General features: G+C 41.7%; 1 protein-coding gene across 1 annotated transcript in view; it reads left to right on the top strand.

Moving 5' to 3' along the window:
- The window catches only part of PTN (pleiotrophin), a 105503-nt gene extending 84216 nt beyond the window's left edge, over positions 1-21287 (top strand). The window contains exon 5 of the mRNA XM_052639067.1: positions 20996-21287. Coding sequence (XP_052495027.1) covers positions 20996-21051 — 56 coding nt within the window. The 3' untranslated portion in view covers positions 21052-21287. The remainder of the gene's footprint in view (positions 1-20995) is intronic.
- Positions 21288-21569: the final 282 nt, after the last annotated feature.

The raw sequence follows: 21569 nt of genomic DNA, 5'->3' as shown, positions 1-21569 counted from the left end.
CTCTCCAAATGTGACTGTGTCTGGAGATGGGGTCTTTAAAGAAGAAATTAAAGTTAAATGAAGTCATAAGGATGGGTCCTAATCCAATATGACTAGTATATAAGGGGAGAAGGCAATGGCACCCCACTCCAGTACTCTTGCCTGGCAAATCCCGTGGACGGAGGAGCCTGGTAGGCTGCAGTCCATGGGGTCGCTAGGAGTCAGACACGATTGAGTGACTTGACTTTCACTTTTCACTTTCATGCATTGGAGAAGGAAATGGCAACCCACTCCAGTGTTCTTGCCTGGAGAATCCCAGGGACGGGGGAGCCTAGTGGGCTGCCGTCTATGGGGTCGCACAGAGTCGGACACGACTGAGGCGACTTAGCAGCAGCAGCAGCAGCAGTATATAAGGAGATTAGGACACAGACAGACACGCAAGAAAGACAAGGTGAAGACATAGGGAGAAGACAGCCATCTACAAACTGATGAGTGAGGCCTCAGAAGAAATCATCTTTGCTGACACCATGATCTTGCATTTCTGGCCTCTAGAACTGTGAGAAAAGAAACTCCTGTTGTTGAGCCATGCACCCTGTGATCTGGTATATGGTAGCCCTAGCAAATGAATATGATGGGCCTCAGTGAACTCTATCTTAAAATATCTCCTTGGCCTTTGCTCATTTAAATGGACTCTAAAATGGATATGAAAATTCGTATTGGCTAGATTAATTATAAGGAAAAATTCAGGAAAATGAACATTAAAAGTCCATAATAAATTAAAATCAGAAAAAATATCCTCAGAAACTGAGGGGGATTGACTGGCTTGCTGCTGATGGGCAGGAAGGACCCCTTTCATAGGCCTCACTCTTTAGTCTGATGGAGGCTGGTCAGACTGATGGAGGCTGGACCTGCAGGTGCATATCTGGGATTCAGGCCACTCTCCTCAGGTCATGGAAACCTCTGCTGGTTGTAGGGTGTATTTGAAAGGCATAACACGGCGCTAGGGTCAGTTCACTGAGTTTGTCTGCCAACTGTACAAATACCACTTTTCTGGAAACAGTGACACAGAAATCTAATGAAAATCCCACACCTCGTCTATTCAGTGAGAGAGTCCACAGACTGGAAGAACTAAGAGATGCAGTTTTCAAATTAGTTGATTTTTAATCCAGTCAGAGAACCAAAATCTTCAGCATAAATATAGAGTGGAAAAGAAAAGGGATTGAAGATGTCTCCGTGTTCCAATCAACTGGTTCTCAGCCTGGGCTGCACACACAATTTTCTGTGGGAACTTATAAAGATCCCAGTGCCCGGGTATAACCCAGACCAACTAAATCAGCATCAGTAGTTTTGAAAAATTAAAATGGTTTTTAGGGGATTTCAGTATCAGCCAAAATTGAGAGTAAAATTCACAGGGACCACGGATAGGAAGGCACTCACACACAAGCTTCCATGCCATCCTTGGTCTCTCCTTTTGTGAGAGAAACTGCAGTTTGAGGGGGTGAGGAGAAAAAAAAAAGGGATTTTGATTAGACAGGTGGTGGATGGTGGTGGGGCTGGGTGAACGTGTAAAATGTCGAAAAGTCTGGAATGAGTCGGACGAAGTAGGAACATGATTAAGAAAGACTTCTTAGGATATTTGATAAATATATTAAACGAGGCTCCATTTTAATTGGACTGGTGAATTGTTCCCTTTTTTACATTTCCCATTTAGGGATACATAATGAAGGTTAAAAGTTTGGTTCAGGCTTGAAAAATAGAGGTAACAACATTTCAAGTGGGTAGGCAGTCTGTTGTTTTATGTCAAAATTTTTTTACTTAATTTTTTATGTCAAAAATTAAAGTATATAATTAATTGAAAATGGACTTACCTGAACTGAGTTCTGTATTTCAACAACACTACCAGTTATGCATCTCACAGGTCATTAAGATTTAATCTTTTGGTACATAACATACCTTTGCTAAAACTAATCTTTTCCCTCTCAACAATGGAAGGTTCTAGGAATGTAGTTTGCACACCAGGTTCTCAGCTTGGTCCAGACCAGCTAAATCAGCTCAGTAGTTTTGAAAATCTTATCATATGAGTTGAGCTAGAGAGACTGTCAGATAGAAGATTTTCTTAATGGGATTCACACACACTTTCCATAACATATTTTTCATGGTTTAAGTAAAAATGTAACAGGTGGCATGTGTGGGTTGTATATATTTTTATACCATTTTTTTTCAAATAACTATGAATGGATGTTACAGCTTTCTCTGTGTCAATTTCTACCCTTAAGATAGCTCATTTATTTCTGATCAATGGAGAAACAAGTCATAATGAGATAGAATCTCTATTATGATTAGTATTGTCCTGTTTCTACTCTCACACCTTGCTCTAGGTGTTTTACATATATTGTCTCATAAAATTCCATATATTCTTGCAAGTAGATTTTGATATGAAGGATACTGAAGAACACTGGTTACTTTATTTGCCAGGGGCTACATCTCTAATAAATGACAAGAGTCCACACTTGGCTGACTCTAAGTTCATATTCTCTTTCATAGCCTATAGATTTCTTACTTAATCTCGTGTGGATATTAGGTAACCGCCATGAGTATATTTTTCTTTGAAATAAGAGAAGATGAGATTTCTAAAGGTGGCTCAGCGGTAAAGAATCGGCCTGCAGTGCAGGAGCCACAGGAAACACAGGTTTGATCCCTGGTTCAGGAAGATCCCCTGGAGGAGGGCATGGCAACCCACTCCAATATTCTTGCCTGGAGAATCCCCGTAGGCAGAGAAGCCTGGCGAGCTATAGTCCATAGGGTCACGAAGAGTTGGACATGACTGAAGTGGCTTAGCACTCACACACGAGCTTTGTTAAATCCAACAGTGATGTGGGGGATGATGCCCAGATGGAAGAAGATAGTTTTTAGAACATTATTTCCAAAAGTGTTCTGAAAGACATTTCCCAGAATATAAGTCCCAGGAGGATAGGGACTTGGTCTATTTTATTCTCCACTGTATCCCTTTTGCTTAGAACATGGAATAGCACACCGTAAGTGATGAATAAATATTTATAAAATAAATGCTATTAATAAAAGGCAAAAAATGTTTTGTAAACCAGATCCACCAAAGAGTGGTGGAAGCTGGAGTAAAGAAGTGATTTAAAGAAATTTTTCTCAAAACTATACAGTTATAAATTAGTTTCTTCCTTTATTCAGGAAAGAGTAAGTTATTGATGTTCTCTTGTGTTTTAGCTTATAAAACATAAAAAAGACAGAGGCGGGTAGAGGACCCATTAATTTTGACTCAAGCACTGTCATAGGTACTCCTCATCATTTAATTCAACCATCAAACAACACTTTGTAGTGCATTTTGTTTATCTTACTTTTATATGAGAAAACACAGGGTTCAAAGAGTTTAAGCAACTTGCCTGAGGTTTCACAGCTTGTAAGTTTTGAAACCAGGATTCAAATGTAAAGTTAGCTGATCTGGAAGACCCACTGCCTTTTCAATTGTTCTGTGTTGCCCCTAGGTCCTGGAGAAGGGAATGGCAACCCACTCCAGTATTCTTGCCTGGAAAATCCCATGGACAGAGGAGCCTGGCGGGCTATGGTCTGTGGAGTCGCAGAGTCAGACACGGCTGAGCACACATGCACACACACGCATGCCCCTAAGTATTATAAACTCAAGAAACTCTGGCTGCTGCTGCTGCTGCTGCTGCTGCTAAGTTGCTTCAGTCGTGTCTGACTCTGTGCGACCCCACAGACGGCAGCCTACCAGGCTCCTCTGTCCCTGGGATTCTCCAGGCAAGAGTATTGGAGTAGGTTGCCATTTCCTTGTCCCTGAAACTCTCCAGTATTAGATAAATGTAGAGCTTCTAGGGACCTTGCCTGTGATTGATGGGGCCCTCATGTAACAAATGAGGACAAAGGAAATCCGTGATTCATCCAAGTCCCCCTGTTGTTTAGTAGCAGAATCTTTCCAGGCTTTGTTCTCTTTCGACATCATTTGTCTGTCTTTTTAACCCAGTCTCTGACCTCATAGCCAGAATATACGTTCTTTCCCCCAACATTATCCTTCTCATGAAACAGAACATCAAGTTCTGGGATTTTTTTTTTTTTTTTTCTTTATCTGCTTGTTTTGTAAAACTCTTTTGCTTGGTTACTGGCCTCTTGTTTTAAGAAATGGTAGTGGATTAACATGCAAACTGCATGATTCTCAGTGTGAAAAACATGCTCTTTAAATTTTAGAATGGAATATTAAGATGTTTGTAAGGCTGTGATGACCCAGCATTAAATTGAGGAAAGATGGGAGAACATCCTCCTTGCGGGATAATTGTTGTGACTTGCTTATTAATGAGGTTAAAAGACTGAAGGACTTGCCTGGAGAGAGGAGGTACTTAATATCTAGAATTGCCATATAAATTTTGGCAAATTACTAAATATCTCACTTGATTTGGTTAAAAATTGTCTTAAAATTCATCGAGCTTCATTCTCACAGCATTAGCTTTTGAGGTAAAGAAGTGGTTCTTCGTACTGCTCTGGCAATATTGTACAAACGCTGCACTCTAGCCTTGGTTCGCAGTTTCAGTGAAACTTTTAGATCCTTATCTAAAGGTTCTCTTGTGTTGGAATCCCACTTAATCTGAAAAGAGCTTTTAGTCATTCACTTCTGAATTATACACCCAGAAGAAGGGAGAATATTTATATCCTATACAGACTTAAGAATTGGAAGATGTAGAATTGAAATGTAGCTTTCCTGGGGTAAGGACAGATTGCTCTGGGGAGGGTCATTGACTGACTGAGAAATTATAACTGGAATTTGCTTAATTGCTTCCAGAATCTGGCAGGGAGAAATTAGTGAGTCATAGTGTTGGACACTTAAGATTTTAATTTCTTAGGAAAAGAGATTCAGAGTATTAATTAAAAATTTTAATTAAGAAAATCCTGTGTCTGTCGAAGAGATTTTAGCTGCAGCAAGATCTATTCTAGCTAGTGAAGCAGAAAGGGGTTGATTGAAGAGTTTTATATAGCTCACAGACTCTCCGGAAGGGCCAGAGGATTTGACTTGGATTCAGCAATATTGCTGAGAAGACATCAGATCCAGGAGAAATGTCTAATCACACCATACGTGACTGATAGAACAGAGACCCTCTTGCTGAAAGTACCCACTGCTTGACGCATATAATACTAAGAGCTGGACACTGGAAGCTTCACTCTCTCTGTACCCCCAAAGCCAAACACTTCTACCTCTCTTCTTGCCAAAATGTCCAATCTCCCCAAATTTGGCCTTATTTTCTGCTTGTTCTGCTCTAAGACTCATTTAAGAGTGCCTGCATGGTGGAAACTAGGTCACATATAAAATTCTGCTGCAAGAGGGTCTGGGAAATGTCTAAAACTTTCTAAACTTTGCTTATAAATACAAAGGAGAAGCTGAAAAGGATTTGCATTGGTATTCAGTGAGTGGATCCTCCAGGGAGTATGTGTTAGAGTATATCATTAGACCTACCCTTCTCTCCTATTGGGCTAGAAGAGGCACTGATGACATTTCTTGGAGAAAAATCACACTGGACCAGTTGAGTACCAAACTATAGAGAGAAAGAAAGAAAGTGAAAGTCCCTCAGTCATGTCTGACTCTTTGCGACCCCATGGACTATACAGTCCATGGAATTCTCCAGACCAGAATACTGGAGTGGGTAGCCTTTCCCTTCTCCAGGGGATCTTCCCAACCCAGGGATTGAAGCCAGGTCTCCCACATTGCAGGTGGATTCTTTACCAGCTGAGTCACAAGGGAAGCCCAAGAATACTGGAGTGGGTAGCCTATCCCTTCTCCAGCAGAACTTCCCCACCCAGGAATCACACTGGGATCTCCTGCATTGCAGGCAGGTTCTTTACCAACTGAGCTATCAGGGAAGCACCTATAGAGAGAGGTCTTTCCTTATTGGGACCACCAGTCATTCTTTGTTGAGTCATTTTGGTCTTTTCAGTTTGAAAATAATGTACAGGAATATTTGAGCTGTTGAGCAAGGGCAGAAGGTTGGAAATGTGGCCAGTAAGGGTTGACAGTGCTGTATCAAAGGTCAGAGCAGAGAACCCTTCAGAGGGCAGTGAGTGTTTCTCCATGGTCTCCTTGGAGGACGGACTCACCGTAGACTTAGAAGGTGGTCCAGCTGAGTGAGGCTGGCAGGATGGCCTATCTATGGGGGAGCTGGGGTCCTCCAGGCCGGCCTCTCTGTGGGCGCAGGTGCAACCCAGGGGAGCAGGCTGCTGGTAGCTATCACCTGAGTGCAGAGTCAGAGAAGAGGCCGAGGAGGGGACTTGTGTGGGAGGCACCTAGATGAGCTGAGGTCCTCCTAGGCGCCACAAATGATATAGCACCATGATCATGTTGGATCATTCTAGAATCTTGAGTTTTCCTTGACATGGAAATCATTTGTTGCTTTATGAACAAGATACATAAATACTGGAAAGTACTGTGGAACTCTTTTCGATTCTGACACGCCAGCTTGGCATGTGTCTGCTTCCGAGTTTGTGTGACAGAGGGCATTGACAAATGGTTTCCCGGAGAGGCAGGGTGAGGAGCACACGGATGGATGGCTGTGTCACAGGTGGTCCAGGCAACAACGCTAATCCCTCCTGCCATCCTGTCCACCAATGTACGCTCTGCTGGTGCCAAGTCCTTGTCTAGTTTCCCTGCTCTCGCTAACCCTGATTCCTTTTATTTCTTCCCGGCTATTTCTAAAAGCTTCACTACGTTGCTGCTCTCTCTTTTTTTGGATGATTTCCTAGGCTTCTCAGCTTTGACGATTCATCTTTAAAGATCAAAAGCACGGCAGCCATTTAAGTGTGAACCTCGGCAGTGTGCAGGGCACAGCGTTTGGCAGTTGATCATTAAATGGGAAAGGGGGTCAGTAAAGTGGTATTTCCCGCATTCTCAATTCTCTCCCGCTAAATAGATTCTTTGGTTAGTTCTTTTAAAGATAAAAGACACTCCCCAATGTTTCTTTCTATTTTCTGGGCTCTGACGTCCCTTGGGAATGAGCATGGAGCTACTCTGTGAGCTTTGCTAGGCTGAGAGACTTTGAAAGTGTTCAGAGAGGTGAGCGCACAGAATCCCAGTGCTGGCCAGTCTGGGCGGGGCTTCCTCCTCTCTGAGACCCCTGGGGGGTCGATGGCTGCTGCCCTTGCATGTGACCAGAAAGAGAACTCCTGGGAATTTGTTCTTTTTGATCAGGAAGAAACAGTCTTACTCAGTTTGGCCTCAAGGTTTTCATTTCTTTTTCATTCTGCTTGTGGCACTCTTTGAATGTCTATTTTATTTCCCATGATACTGTTCTTGAAGTGAGAAAATCTAAATCCGCCCCTCTTTTATTAGAATATCTGTTTTGTCTTCTGGAAACTAAAGTCTACAATGAATATCTCATAGCACGTTGCATAGATAAAAGTAATTTATGTAAAAATCTTTGATAAATGTGCAGTATTTTGTGGAATGTTTCCTTCCTTCCAAATGGATTTCTTGAGGTGGGTGTTTCCCTCAGCACTTTTTCAGGCAAAAGAATCATGGTGATTTACACCTATAGTGACTAGAGCTAATATTTTGTGAGAGCCTGGTGTGTGCGTGCTAAGTTGCTTCAGTCGTGTCTGACTCTTTGTGACCCTATGGACTATAGCCCACCAGGCTCCTCTGTCCATGGGATTCTCTAGGTAAGAATACTGGAGTGAATTGTTTATCACTTCTCTAGGGGATCTTCCCAACCCAGAAACTGAACTGGGTCTCTTCCATTACAGGCAGGTTCTTTACCAGCTGAGCTACCAGGGAAGCCTGAGAGCCTGATAGATTTTTATTATAGCTGGGTAAATGCTCATACATTGTCATTGAATATTCACAAAATCTCTGTGAAATAGCTACTATGACCATCCCCAATTTTACATATATGGTAACTATGGCTTAGAAAACTTAAATGCCTAGTATAAGGTGATACAGATAATAGGCAGAGGAGCCAGGACTTAAATATAGGGCAGCCTGACTCTAGATTCCCTGCATTACATATACCTCCTACCCCTGTATCTATTCCACATAGGCCTCTCAATTTCTCATCTAAGAAAAGTAATGAATTTCGGACCCACTTATTCTTCCTAAAATCCCTCTTTGAGCATCACTGCTATGAGCACAGAATCAGGTCCTGGCTCCTTAGCAGGATTTGCTGCTCAGACATCATCCAGCTTGGCTCTTCCTGGATCCTTGCTCCAGGCATTGCTCATAGACTCCGCCCCAACCACACCAAACTCCCACAGATGGATCCATGGGCCATGATTTGTTATATGTCCATTTCTCTATACCTGTTATTCTAGAAACTTTTGACCTGTTTCCCTTCTCCTATGCTTTATACATTTCATTCTGTAAAACCCAGCTTGTTTATTCAGCAAACATTTATGCAGTGGGTGCTGTAGGTTAGATCAGCACCAGGGATACAATGACCTCTATGGACCAGAAGTGCAGTAGAAGGAGGATAAATCCCAGTGTACTACTGCAGGGAGTTCCAAGTGTTCTGAGAGAAGCATGCTGTCCTTTGACATAGCTCCCAATGTATTCATTTATTTATAAAATCTATTAAGAGCTTGCAGATTGCATCTTAGGTACTACTGATATTAAATGTCTCCTTCCCTCTTATTTCTCTGTTCTAGTGGTGATAGTGGGTAGATAATAGTGATCAAAATAAACAACTAATAATTAAAATGAGAACTACGTATTGAAGAAAGTGGTCTTAACTAAAGAGCCAAGTGTTAGAGTGACCAAGAGGGAAGTGGGCTAAGACAGTGTAACTGGGGAGAGCACCTTTGAGAGGTCACTTTTGAACCTGGACTTGAAGGTAAATAGCAGCTAGCCACAATGTTTTGTTGTTCAATCGCTCAGTCGTGTCCAACTCTTAGCAACTTCATGGACTGCAGCATGCCAGGCTCCCCTGTCCTTCTCCATCTCCCAGAGCTTGTGCAAACTCATGTCCATCAAGTCGATGATGCCATCGAACCATCTCATCCTCTGTCACCCCCTTTTCCTCCTGCCTTCAATCTTTCCCAACATCAGGGGTCTTTTCCAATGAGTCAGTTCTTCCCATCAGGTGGCCAAAGTATTAGAGTTTCAGCTTCAGCATTAGTTCTTCCAGTGAATATTCAGGATTTATTTCCTATAGGATTGACTGGTTGGATCTCCTTGCAGTCCAAGGGACTCTCAAGAGTCTTCTCTAATACCACAATTCAAAAGCATCAATTCTATAGTGCTCAGCCTTCTTTATGGTCCAACTCTCACATTCATACATTATTGGAAAAACCATAGCTTTGACTATATGGCCTTTGTCTGAAAAGTAATATCTCTGCTTTTTAATACACTGTCTAGGTTTGTCATAGCTTTTCTTCCAAGGAGAAAGCATCTTTTAATTTCATGGCTGCAGTCACTATCTGCAGTGATTTTTGAGCCCAAGAAAACAAAGCCACACTACTATTCTAAATAAAACAAGGGGAAGTTCAGAGTCCTGAGGCCAAAAAGAGCTTGTTTTTGTTGAGGATTAGAAAGGAGATCCCTATGAGAACTTGCCAGACTTCCCTGCCCAAGCCTGCAGTGACTGCCTTATCTCTAAGGGCTGGCTCCTGTGATAAGACAGTCATCACTGCCTCTGCAGAAGGCACATGTCTGCCTTGTCCCACACTGGAGCTCTGGAGGTCAGGAGCCACAACCCATTCACCTATGCAAGTTACTACAACTCAGGTCCTTAGTCCTCGAGAGGAGCTCAACAAATGGTACTGACTCGATGAATGAATGGGGGTGGTGGTTTAGTCGCTAAGTCATGTCCAACTCTTGTGACCCCATTGTCCAAGATGGGACATCTTGTCTATGTCCAGGGATTTTCCAGGAAGAATACCAGAGTGGGTTGACATTTCTTTCTCCAGGGGACCTTCCCGACCCAGGGATCGAACCTGGGTCTCCTGCACTGCAGGCAGATTCTTTACTAACTGAGCTACCAGGGAATTCCCTGAATGATGTGTCCAAGTAAATCAACTATCCTGGTCTGGCTCACTAAAGCACACCGTTCACTCATTGGCTGCAAAAAAAATGTACAGAGAATCACAGTTAAAGCATAGCGCGTTCACTTGGAAGAAGAGTCACCTGGGTATTTTACTCCCATCCTTATTAAAGAATTTTTGCTTCTAATTGCCAGGACAGCTGTGAGGTCTAGCAGCTATAAATATTTGTAGGGTTCACTTCATGCTGTTTATCTGCTTTCATCTCCCTTGGTAAATTCCATGTTCAGAGGCTCATTAGCTGCATACACACAAAACAGCTATATAATAATTAGTATCAAGGAAGGCTGCCTAATAGAACAATGTTTGCACTAATTAGATACTGGGTTGAGGGACCTTCTTTTTATTTCCCCCTGAAGCTTCTGCATTTTTCCTTTTTAACTTCTGGATTGAGAATTTCAGCTTCATGTTTTAGGTTGCAGCTATTATCATCAGCATTTCTTGAGCATAACAAGAGTAGTTGCTGTTTACTGAGTACAATGGGAAAGGCACTATGCCTGTGTGTGCTCAGTCGCTGCAGTCGTGTCTGACTCTTTGTGACCCTATGGACTGCAGCCCGCCAGGCTCCTCTGTCCATGGGATTCTCCAGGCATGAATACTGGAGTGGGTTACCATGTCCTCCTCCAAGGGATCGTCCCAACCCAGGGATCGAACCCGCATCTCTTATGTCTCCTGCTTTACAGGCAGATTCTTTACCCACTGAGCCACCTGGGAAACCCGGAAAGGCATTATACTGAGCCCTTAGCACACACTGCCTCACTTGGTCCCCACAGCAGCCCCAAGGAGTTTGGTTTGCATTTTACAAATCAGGACACTAAGGCTTCAACTTGCACAAGGTCACTAGCCAGTGAGGGGCTAGGCTTGAAGTCAAGAGAGTCTGTGTCCAGAGTTCTTCTCTATTATACCAATTCTTCCTAAATTGCTTCCTATGGGATCTCTTTAGGTATTCTAAAATAACTGAATAGTTTAGGTTTTTGTCCACCGTTATGGCAGAAAGCGAAAAAGAACTAAAGAGCCTCTTGATGAAAGTGAAAGAGGAAAGTGAAAAAGTTGGCTTAAAACTCAGCACAAAATCACTGCAGATGGTGACTGAAGCCATGAAATTAAAAGACGCTTGCTCCTTGGAAGGAAAGTTATGACCAACCTAGATAGCATATTCAAAAGCAGAGACATAACTTTGCCAACAAAGGTCCCTCTAGTCAAGGGTATGGTTTTTCCAGTGGTCATGTATGGATGTGAGAGTTGGACTGTGAAGAAAGCTGAGTGCTGAAGAATTGCTGCTTTTGAACTGTGGTGTTGGAGAAGACTCTTGAGAGTCCCTTGGACTGCAAGGAGATCCAACCAGTCCATTCTAAAGGAGATCAGTCCTGGGTGTTCATTGGAAGGACTGATGCTCAAGCTGAAACTCCAATACTTTGGCCACCTCATGTGAAGAGTTGACTCCTTGGAAAAGACCCTGATGGTAGGAGGGATTGGGGTCAGGAGCAGAAGGGGTTGACAGAGGATGAGATGGCTGGATGGCATCACCGACTTGATGGACATGAGTTTGAGTAAACTCCAGGAATTGGTGATGGACAGGGAGGCCTGGTGGGCTGCAATTCATGGGGTCGCAAAGAGTCAGACATGACTGAGTGACTGAACTGAACTGAGGCAGCATATTAAAAAGCAGAGACATTACATTGCCAAAAAAGTCCATCTAGTCAAAGCTATGGTTTTTCCAGTAGTTACGTGTGGGTGTGAGAGTTGGACTATAAATGAAGCTGAGCACTAAAGAATTGATGCTTTTGAACTGTGGTGTTGAAGAAGATTCTTGAGAGTCTCTCAGACTGCAAGGAGATCCAGCCAGTCCATCCTAAAGGAGTTCAGTCCTGACTATTCATTGGAAGGACTGATGCTGAAGCTGAAACTCCAATACTTTGGCCACCTGATGAGAAGAACTGACTCATTGGAAAAGACCCTGATGCTGGGAAAAATTGAAGGTGGGAGAAGGGGACAACAGAGGATGAGATGGTTGGATGGCATCACCACCTCAATGGACATGAGTTTGAGGGAACTCTGGGAGTTGGTGATAGACAGGGAGGCCTGGCGTGCTGCAGTCCAGGGGGTAGCAAAGAGTTGGACACGACTGAGTGACTGAACTGAACTGAACTCTAAAACATTAGTATAAGTATGTTTGGGGTCATTTACCATTGAGCTGCATCAGATACTTTTGACTCATCTTTTCTTTGTATAATAATCACATGGGAGCACATGATAACTTTTAGTGCCACTTTTCTCAAATGAGGGTCCTATAAAGGGGCTGACTTCCTCCAGAGCAAGACACAGAAGTGCCAGGCACCCCATTACACTCGGTGGCCTCCCAGGCTCCACCCAGGGCTGGATTTGGGGCTACCTTCTCTCCACTCTGAGATACTCGTGCTTCCCCAGGATCCAAGGCACCGGTGCTGCTGTAGAGACGTTCTGTACGTTCCCGGTGACTCCAGCCAGCTCTGCCGCATTGCACAGCCTTCAGCAACCTACAGGGAAATCAAAGCAGGCTGGCTGTTGCTCAGCTCAAAGAGGCAGGGGGAAAGAAAGATTTTTTTCTAGAGGAAAATGGAGTATTTATAGAAGAGCTCATCAGAAATCCAAAGGGCAAGAAGCAGGTAAACATTTTCCCAGTGTCCTGCTGCTGGGTCACACAGAGGGCAAGGCCCAGAGCTGTTTACCACAGGCCCACACATTCTTGGCGCTTGCTCTTGCGAGGTGAAAATAATTCCAGGGATGATTCTCATTCTACAGAAAACAGGAAAGCTTTATTTTCAGACCTTTGCTGACACGCACCAGAGTAATAAATTAAGCTGCTATGAAGGCTGCTGTTTAAAAACATGTAGAGAAGTTGAACCTACTTGCTGCTGCTGTAGACAGAGCATTGGGTGCGTGGAGGCAGGGTGGAACTGAGTGTTGTTGAAACACAGCTCACCTGCTCTAAATCTGGAGGACAGGCATGGAGGCCGGTGATGGATTAATGCCTGGAGCAGCTGTGAAACCACACATGCGCATACAGTCCTACAGTGTACTGTCCCCAAGTCACATATTCAAATGATGTTAATTAAAATCTGGGGGACATTAAAAAAAATAACAATAAACTCAGGTATATTTTGCACCTCTGCAACTAGTGAGGGTTATCTGAAGGATATACAAAAAGGACAGCTAGTGTAATCTAGTTCACGGATGCATTCGTTTACTCTCACTGCTATAACAAAGCACCACAAGCTGGGTGGCTTAAACAGCAGGAATTAATTTTTTCACAAGGTTTTAGCAAGATTGATTCCCTCTCAATACTGTGAGGGAAGAGTCTGCTCCAGACTGCTTTCCTCAGCTCATAGATTGCTCTCCTCTTCCTGGGGTTGTCTGTGTCCAAATTTCCTTACTACAAGGACACCACTCATACTGGGGTAGGGCCCACTCTAATGACCTCATTTTAACCTCTTTACCTCTGTAACAACTTTGTCTCCAAGTATGTTCACACTCTGAGGGGTTAGGAATTCAGTAGGGATTTTTGAGGGGGACATAATTCAGCCCATCACAACTGATTCTAATACATACATACATATATATATGTATGTATGCATATATGTATATATATTTATAATGTGTATATATATATATAATGTGTACATATACATATAGGAACCAAAAAAAAATATAAGAGTGAATTAAAAATGATTCATGGAGCTGTACTTACTGAGTTTTCAAATATTCTAGAGTTCAAGCTTTTCCCCTTCTCCATAAATCATAATTTGAGTTTCCAATAGCACCAGTCATTTAATATTAAACATTAGATATGATAATAGAAAAATAATGATGTACTTAGTGGGAACTACTTATTGTTTATAAAAATACATTTCATTTCTGACTTAGGCTACCATATAACTTATACTATTTTATAATAAGGTAAATTTTCTACCTATGCCCTCATTATTGCAGAAATAAGGTTTTAAACATTTAAATATCATATTGGAAAGAAGTATGCTTTCTGCTTTTGATGTAGAAGAGGTCAGTTACTCTGTGTGGGGAGGTCACTGTCAGGAAGTGTAAGGTGTTGAGAGGGGCCTGTGGACTGAGGAAGGAGCAGATGCTTTGCTGAACAGAAGCCTAGACATTCGTTCCACCATCTGTGGTTGTCTGTGTCTTTCTGTGTGTGTGTCTGTGTGTTAGAGAGACAGAGACACGTGGATTTCAGTATATCCTCTATTCTGACTTACAGAGTGCTTCAAGGTACCTAGGGAATGGAGATAGGGCCAGCAGGATTACCAAGAATAACAGCATCTAGTGACTGCCAAACCAAACCAAACACACACACACCCACACCCCCACCCCCCCCCCCCCCCGCCACACACACAGGCACACACCAAGTCTCTAACACAGGTATCAGAATTGGGTGCTATTGAGCCCACAAATATATGGCCATAATTATCCCAACATTCTCAAAGCTACCTACATAAAATTACATATTCTTTGCCATGTTTTATTTGCTCTAGCTATATTTGCCTCTCTTGAATTTTCTTCAGTACTTAAACACTTTTTTGGGCCAAAGGTGAAAAAAACAATGTAGCTGCTGAATATGAATACAAATACACACCCACAACACACACAGTTTTTTGTTTTCCTTCTGTAACTGTATACAAGTGAGAAAACCCTGGATTAAAGGACATACAGATGAAGTATCTCTTGATTCCTTTCTTTACTGTTCTTCTCTCTCGTGACTCTCAGAGGAAAAGTCCACAAACATTTCCAGTGGTTTTTTTTTTTTTTTTTACATTTCCAGACACATGAATAGCTGTGACTGATACATAAGGACAATATGAATGAGCTGAGTTAAAAGAGGGGTTTGACTTGGTAACTCTCTTCCTGGTATACCCATGTGCATAGGTCAGATCTAGGAGTGACCCCAGCACACTCGCTTCTACCCTACAAAGAAAGCACATCCTGGAGAGGATTCCTTTCTTGATGGGTTGGAGAAGCCAGTAGTGGTCTCAGCTTTTTTCTTCAAAGAGGAAAAAACAGAGGGATAAGAGGGAAAGGGGGCTGAAAAGAGGAGTCTCTGGGTGAAGGGAGAAGAGCTTCATTTACTGATCCAAGGGGAGTTGCTTTGGAAAATAGCTGGCCTGCTTAGGGACATTTACGAAACTTGCTCTGGGTAGTTGATGAAATAATTTCCTCATCTCCACTAAACCCTCTGTTAAGTCCACATTACTCACCATGCTTTCATAGCTGAACTTGCTATTTTGAGGCAACGCAGTTAAGTGTTGAGTCACCCCTAAGTGAATGCGGGCAAACAGAGGTTGCTCAAAGGGTCCAGACACGTTTAGTCTTCATTTTGACATAGAATTATACTATTTTTAATGTACTGTACTTGATGTCAAAAGTAAACTTGTGTAGAAGGGCAGGTAGAGAGGAGAGTGGTTGGTGTTGTTATGAAATAGACTTGATGAGCAAAGGGAAGGTGGGCAGTGAGGGAAAGGGCAGATACTAGCTCGAGTGCATCACTGAGGAGCAGCTCTATGAAGGTGGGTATATATGGTGGGATGTATATATTCCATATGCCCAGGTGGTGCTACTGGTAAAGAATCTGCCTGTCTGCCAGTGCAGGAGTAGTCAAGAGAAGCAGGTTCAGTTCCTGGTTTGGGAAGATCCCCTGGAGGAGGGCATGACAATCCACTCCAGTATTCTTCCCTGGAAAATCTCATGAATAGAGTAGACATTAGGTTCTCAAAGAGTTGGACACAACTGAAGCTAGTTAGCATGCATGCACGCATATATTCCATATATAATTCTAGAAGTATTATAAATGTATCGAGTCCATAAAAGAAGAAATGGTGTGACATTACAAAACAAGAAATTGAAGAGGAAACAATTTATTACACAGCTGTTGGACTGAACCATATCTGAGAATAATCAGAATAAAAAACTAAGAGATGATACTTTTGATTATTAACTATACAGAAATTTCTTCCTGTATTGTGCCACTTGATAGACATTACCCCATTTAACCTGAAATATTGGGGAATTCAATGAACGGTGCCGTGGCGAGAAGCTGAGCCAGCTAGTACCTAGATCCCTGGTGGATCACTGAGCTGTACATTTACAATTCAGCAAGCCTTGTTATCAGTTCAGAAACACAGCTGGGAAGGAATTAGAGATTTCCAGGTGACTAGGCAGCTGATTCTTAAGCACAGGTGAATTCCTTCAAATAGGTTCATGAAGTGTTACAAAGGTGTTGGTTGTATCCAGAATTTGGGGCTTATTTACATGGTGATATTATTGTTTGACAGTAACTTGATTATTTTCCCTCACTCAGTTTTCATGATTTATTGAATGAATCTCCACAGGTTATATTTAGGACTCTCTGTGACACACCGCCCGCTGTCCCTGTCCATGGGGACTCTTGACCTCTAAAGCTTTGGTGTCCATTTCTGAGAGTTCATAGCTTCCTCTTATAGGAATTCTACCTCTTTAGAAGGTAAACATATTTTCCTATTCTAATTAACAGTTCCTCCCATCAGTGTAATGACCCAAAGCCATTTTATTTGAAATAGTAGCAAAGAGATGTTGACCCAGTTAAAATCCAAGCCCCTCTCAAATCATTTCATCTCTTAATTTTCTTTCATTTTCTATATATGCCATAGGTCATCTGAAAAAAAGAAATCAAACCAAGACATTTTGCTAAGGAAATGAGATTACTTTATTCCAGAATTTTCAACTCTTCTGCTTCTTAGAATGACATCTCCTCTCAAAGTCTTCAGAAAAAAATCTGTGATGTCTTTCTTTCAATTCCCGCTTACAATCTTATTTCTTCTAGGTGTCCCTAATAATGGAAATGGGAGTGGGTGTTTACTTGTACCAACCATGCGGCAATTCTATTCCTAAAAATACCTGTGGATGGGTGGAAAGGAGATGATGCATCTTGTTTGATGATTTGCCTTTTGAGAAGGAGTTTGCTGTGATTGATTCTTTTTTAAAATTTGTATTTATGTATTTATTTGTTGCTGGGCCTGGTCCTCATTGCTTTGAGCAGACTTTTTCTAGTTGCAGGGAGTGGGGGTTACTCTTCATTGCAATATATGGCTTCTCATTGCGGTGGCTGGTTGCAGAGCGTGGGCTCTAGGCATGCAGGTTCAGTAGTTGTGGAGCAGGGGCTTAGCTGCCCAATGGCATGCGGAATCTTCACTAACCAGGGATCGAACCTGTGTTCCCTGTTTTGGCAGATGGATTCGTAATAACTGGAGCACTAGAGAATCCCTGTGATAGCCTTATATAAGTTGTTGTTAAAAATTTAAATTTGTACTTCCTTGCAAGAAAGAAATACGCCAATACATACCTAGAGCTTTAAAAATACTCTGTTTTTTGACCCAGTATATCCCCTGCTAATAATGTACACTAGGGCAAAGTTTAAACATACAGTGATTTGTCTGCAGAACACACATTGCCTCATTCTTTATAATAACAAAAAATGGGGACATTTGGGAACACGCCGACTGGCCAACAAAAGAAGAAAAATAGGCAGAGATGTCATAAAAGAATGCTACTTGGTCATGTTTCAAAGTATATGCAATGGCATGGAAACTAATAGAATTTTTAGTATAATATATTCTATCAACTGTCATTATGTTCTTAAAGTACATTACATAAATTTGTAGCAAGGAAACATAAATAGACCTGGTTGCTGAAAGTGCTATCTCTATATTGTGAAACCATGGGTAATTTTTTTACCATATGTTTATTTTTATATAAATAGGCATTACTTTTAAAACTGGAAAATAATACTTTTCAAAAAGAATGAAATAACCCTGAGAGGAGAAATTCTCTCCCCACTCAGACTAAATCTACCACAGACGTACTTTTCCTCCATACTGGTTTACTGTCTTTGACGTCACACGCATCTGTGATGGTAGCAAGAGAAATAGGGATGAAGCCACAAAAATAGCTGCCACATACCCATGATCTTTGGGGCTTACCAGGTGGCCCTAGTGGTAGAGAACCTGCCTGCCAACGCAGGAAACTTAAGAGACATGGGTTGGATCCCTGGGTTGGGAAGATGTCCTGGAGGAGGGAATGGTGACCCACTCCAGTATTCTTGCCTGAGAATCCCATGGACAGAGAAGCCTGGTGGGCTACAGTCCCTAGGTTCACAAAGAGTAGGACAAGACTAAAACCACAGCACAGCACAACACAGACGGTAAAGCTCGAGAGGATGTTCATCAGTTTTTGAGGCCATAGAGAGAAGTAGTGGCAAAGCTCACTAAATATACATAAAGGTCACAGTGTGAGAAATCCAATTGGACTATGAAAGTGAAAGTGAAGTCGCCCAGTCGTGTCCGACTCTTTTTGACCCCATGGATTGCAGTCTACGAGGCTCCTCTGTCCATGGGACTTTCCAAGCGAGAATACTGGCGTGGGTTGCCATTTCCTTCTCCAGGAGATCTTCCTGACTCGGGGGTCAAACCCGGGTCTGCTGCATTGTAGGCAGACGCTTTACCGTCTGAGCCACCAGGGAAGTCACCAAATTGACTATAGACAAATACGAATTCTTCTTTCCACTGCCTTTTACTGAAGACTCCTCATTTTATCTATTTAGACTGAACCCAGAGTGGACTTAAGGTGGGTAGTGTGTCAAAGGAATGCCATGGTGACTTTTTTGTCAGTTGTATTAAAAATATTGATATTGTGCAGATTATATGGGCAATTGGTTCGTTTCTTGGTTTTTAATTGTTAAATACCAATTTAATGGTATTAACAACCAATAATGGTTGTTCATTGATGAATATAAAGTAAATGTCAGGCTTAGGTAACAGAGAGAGGTGCTCTTGCTTTTACCAAGGACAACTGAGCAGAAATTCCAGTTCCCAAAGTGTTGCCTACATTACTTAGATCAAACAGTTTCCAATATTCAGAGTAACTTTAAGCATTACGAAATAAAATTTTACCAACACCTGATCAGTGTGGGATTCATTTACTTACATATTGAAATAGGGACATGATAGCCAAAAGATGCGAACTATTGCCCCAAACATCCTCTCCTGGAGGCTAGAGGATTATAAATTACTGAGGCTTCCCCAGTAAGGGATTTGGAGAAAATGAGACGAGGGAAATCAGAGTTATATTTCAGCTGTCATCCTAGATTATTCCCTGAGGATACCATCTTAATATACAGCTGTTACTTCAAATGCCAACCAAAGACTAGGGATTATTGAATGTTCAGATAGTATTTGTTCAGAAACTGATCAGAAAACCTTATTTGACCTTAGAGGTACCTTTAAACTTGGAAGTTCTGGTCATCTCACCTATAATAGGTCAAAAAGGAGACATTTCTAATGACAAATAGAAACAGAGAGAGTAAAAGAGTGTTACTTCAGTATGGAGAGGGGAAAATTCTGAGGATATTTGTGAACAAAATGAATACTCTTGAGCAGCAGTTCAGCAACATTTTCACAACTCCTGACCTAATTGCCTATGTTGCACCCTTGAAGCTTGAATAAAGGAAGTTTAGGACAATTACTTTGTACAGAAATACTTCTAGGCCTAATAGATAATGGACTTCAGAACTAATCTGAAGAGATGGTAAGGATAACAATGGAAAAAGTTCAAGCTCTGCTTAAGCATAAGCTGAGTTTTGTACACCATTTGTGGTTGAGGTGTCCCCTCTCATCATAAACCTCTGACCTTCTTGGGCACGTGTCCTGTGATCCCATGAACAAGTCCCTACTGGCCACTCTTTTTGCCCTGATATTCCTCTGTTGCTCAGCACATTCAATGACCTACTCAGTGCAAATGTGTTGGTGATGACAAAGAATATTAATTGTGTAGAGAAATCACCCCCTTGTTCTTAGTCTATTATCACACTAATAATAACTGCTAACCTTTATTGCCACGTTATTGTCCCATGTTTTGTTCTCAGTGGATCTGATACAACTCATCAAATTTGGATATGAACCTGATGAAGTGGTACTATTCATATGCCCATTCACAAGTGAAGAATCTGATTCACAGATATACAAATTTCTCAGAGTCTCACATTAACTTAGTGATAGAGTCAGAATTTAAACTCCAGCAGTCTGGCTCCAGCCCCTAACCCATACATTTCTGCCACTATGGGGACTGAATGGGGAAAGTATTTAATATCTGAAAAACACTTAGCAATATCCTTTCACTCGCTAGCCTGGTGATGCTGACCATTCTCATCTTTGGAGCCAAAGCTGACATATCCATTCCATACTGTTTTCTCCTAGGCTTAGGAAAAGGGAAATGACAGATGACTGAATGGAAAAGGATGAAGTCTTTTGGTTTAAATCCTAATAGTTTTACTTACCTGGTTTAGCCCAGGTTGGTACATCTTACTTGCTTCACCAAGGCTAGGAGTCTTTGTAGAGTCAAAGCTCCATGTTTGGTAGATTCAGAGGTGGTCCTTCATATATGACTAGATGGCCAAATGTATAAACAGAAGACACATCAGGAGAGGATAACTCAGGAGCAGAAGCACTTTGAAAATGATGACAGGAAAAAAAAAAGCTTATCACCTGTCGCATGGAAAGGGAATGTGGGAAGTGAGGGTCTGGGAGACCGTCGGTAGCTCTCCATTGAGCAGTGACCTGTCTATTCTTTCAAAAGGGCTGGCTGTGTTTCAATTTTCTAAGTGAGACCCTCAGACAGTATGTTGTTTATCAAATGGGGGCAACCAGTATGAAACCAGGCATTTTTAGGTGTTCACCCAGGAAGCTGTAGTACTCCTGCCTATTCTCATAGGCACTCTCTCTCAAAAGCACGTGCATATGCATACACACACACACACACACACACGTACTTTGTCTATGCATTTAATCATTTCATTCCTGGCCATTTATAAGAAAAGTGGCTCCCTCTCTCATAGCTTACTAATGTGATACGTTTTCCTCTCTTTCTTTTATTTTAATCACAGCAGAATCTAAGAAGAAGAAAAAGGAAGGCAAGAAACAGGAGAAGATGCTGGACTAAAAGCCGCCACCTTCCGTGGACCATGAAAAGGACATCAGCAAACAGGATCAGTTAACTATTGCATTTATATCTACCGTAGGCTTTTTATTCAAAAATTATCTATAGCTTAAGTACACAATAGGCAGAAACAAATGAAAAGAAAAATTTTGTAGTAGCATTTTTTTTAAATGTATCAATATACCATAGTACCACTAGGGACTTATAATAGAGGACTGTAATCCTATTTAGAAAGTTGGCTTATAGTACATGTTAAGTGATAGAAAACTGAGGTAAGGGTTTTGAAGTTATGTGATATTTTACATTAAATTTTTTTTTTTACACTTTTTTCTTTTGGCAGCAATTTAAATGTTATGACTATGTAAACTACTTCTCTTGTTAGGCAATTTTTTTCACCTAGACTTTTTTTCCCAATTGAGAAAAATATCTACTAAACAAAGGAGCAATAAAATATGGTCATCCTATTTGAGGAAAATATCTTTTTTTCTGCCAGTGGATTTTTAAAAAATTGTAGTCAGCAA

Source organism: Budorcas taxicolor, chromosome 4 (genome assembly GCF_023091745.1).
Source record: "Budorcas taxicolor isolate Tak-1 chromosome 4, Takin1.1, whole genome shotgun sequence".
NCBI classification, from domain to species: Eukaryota; Metazoa; Chordata; class Mammalia; order Artiodactyla; family Bovidae; genus Budorcas; species Budorcas taxicolor.
The sequence above is the reverse complement of the archived record's forward strand: the minus strand, read 5'-3'. Positions and strand labels throughout refer to the sequence as shown.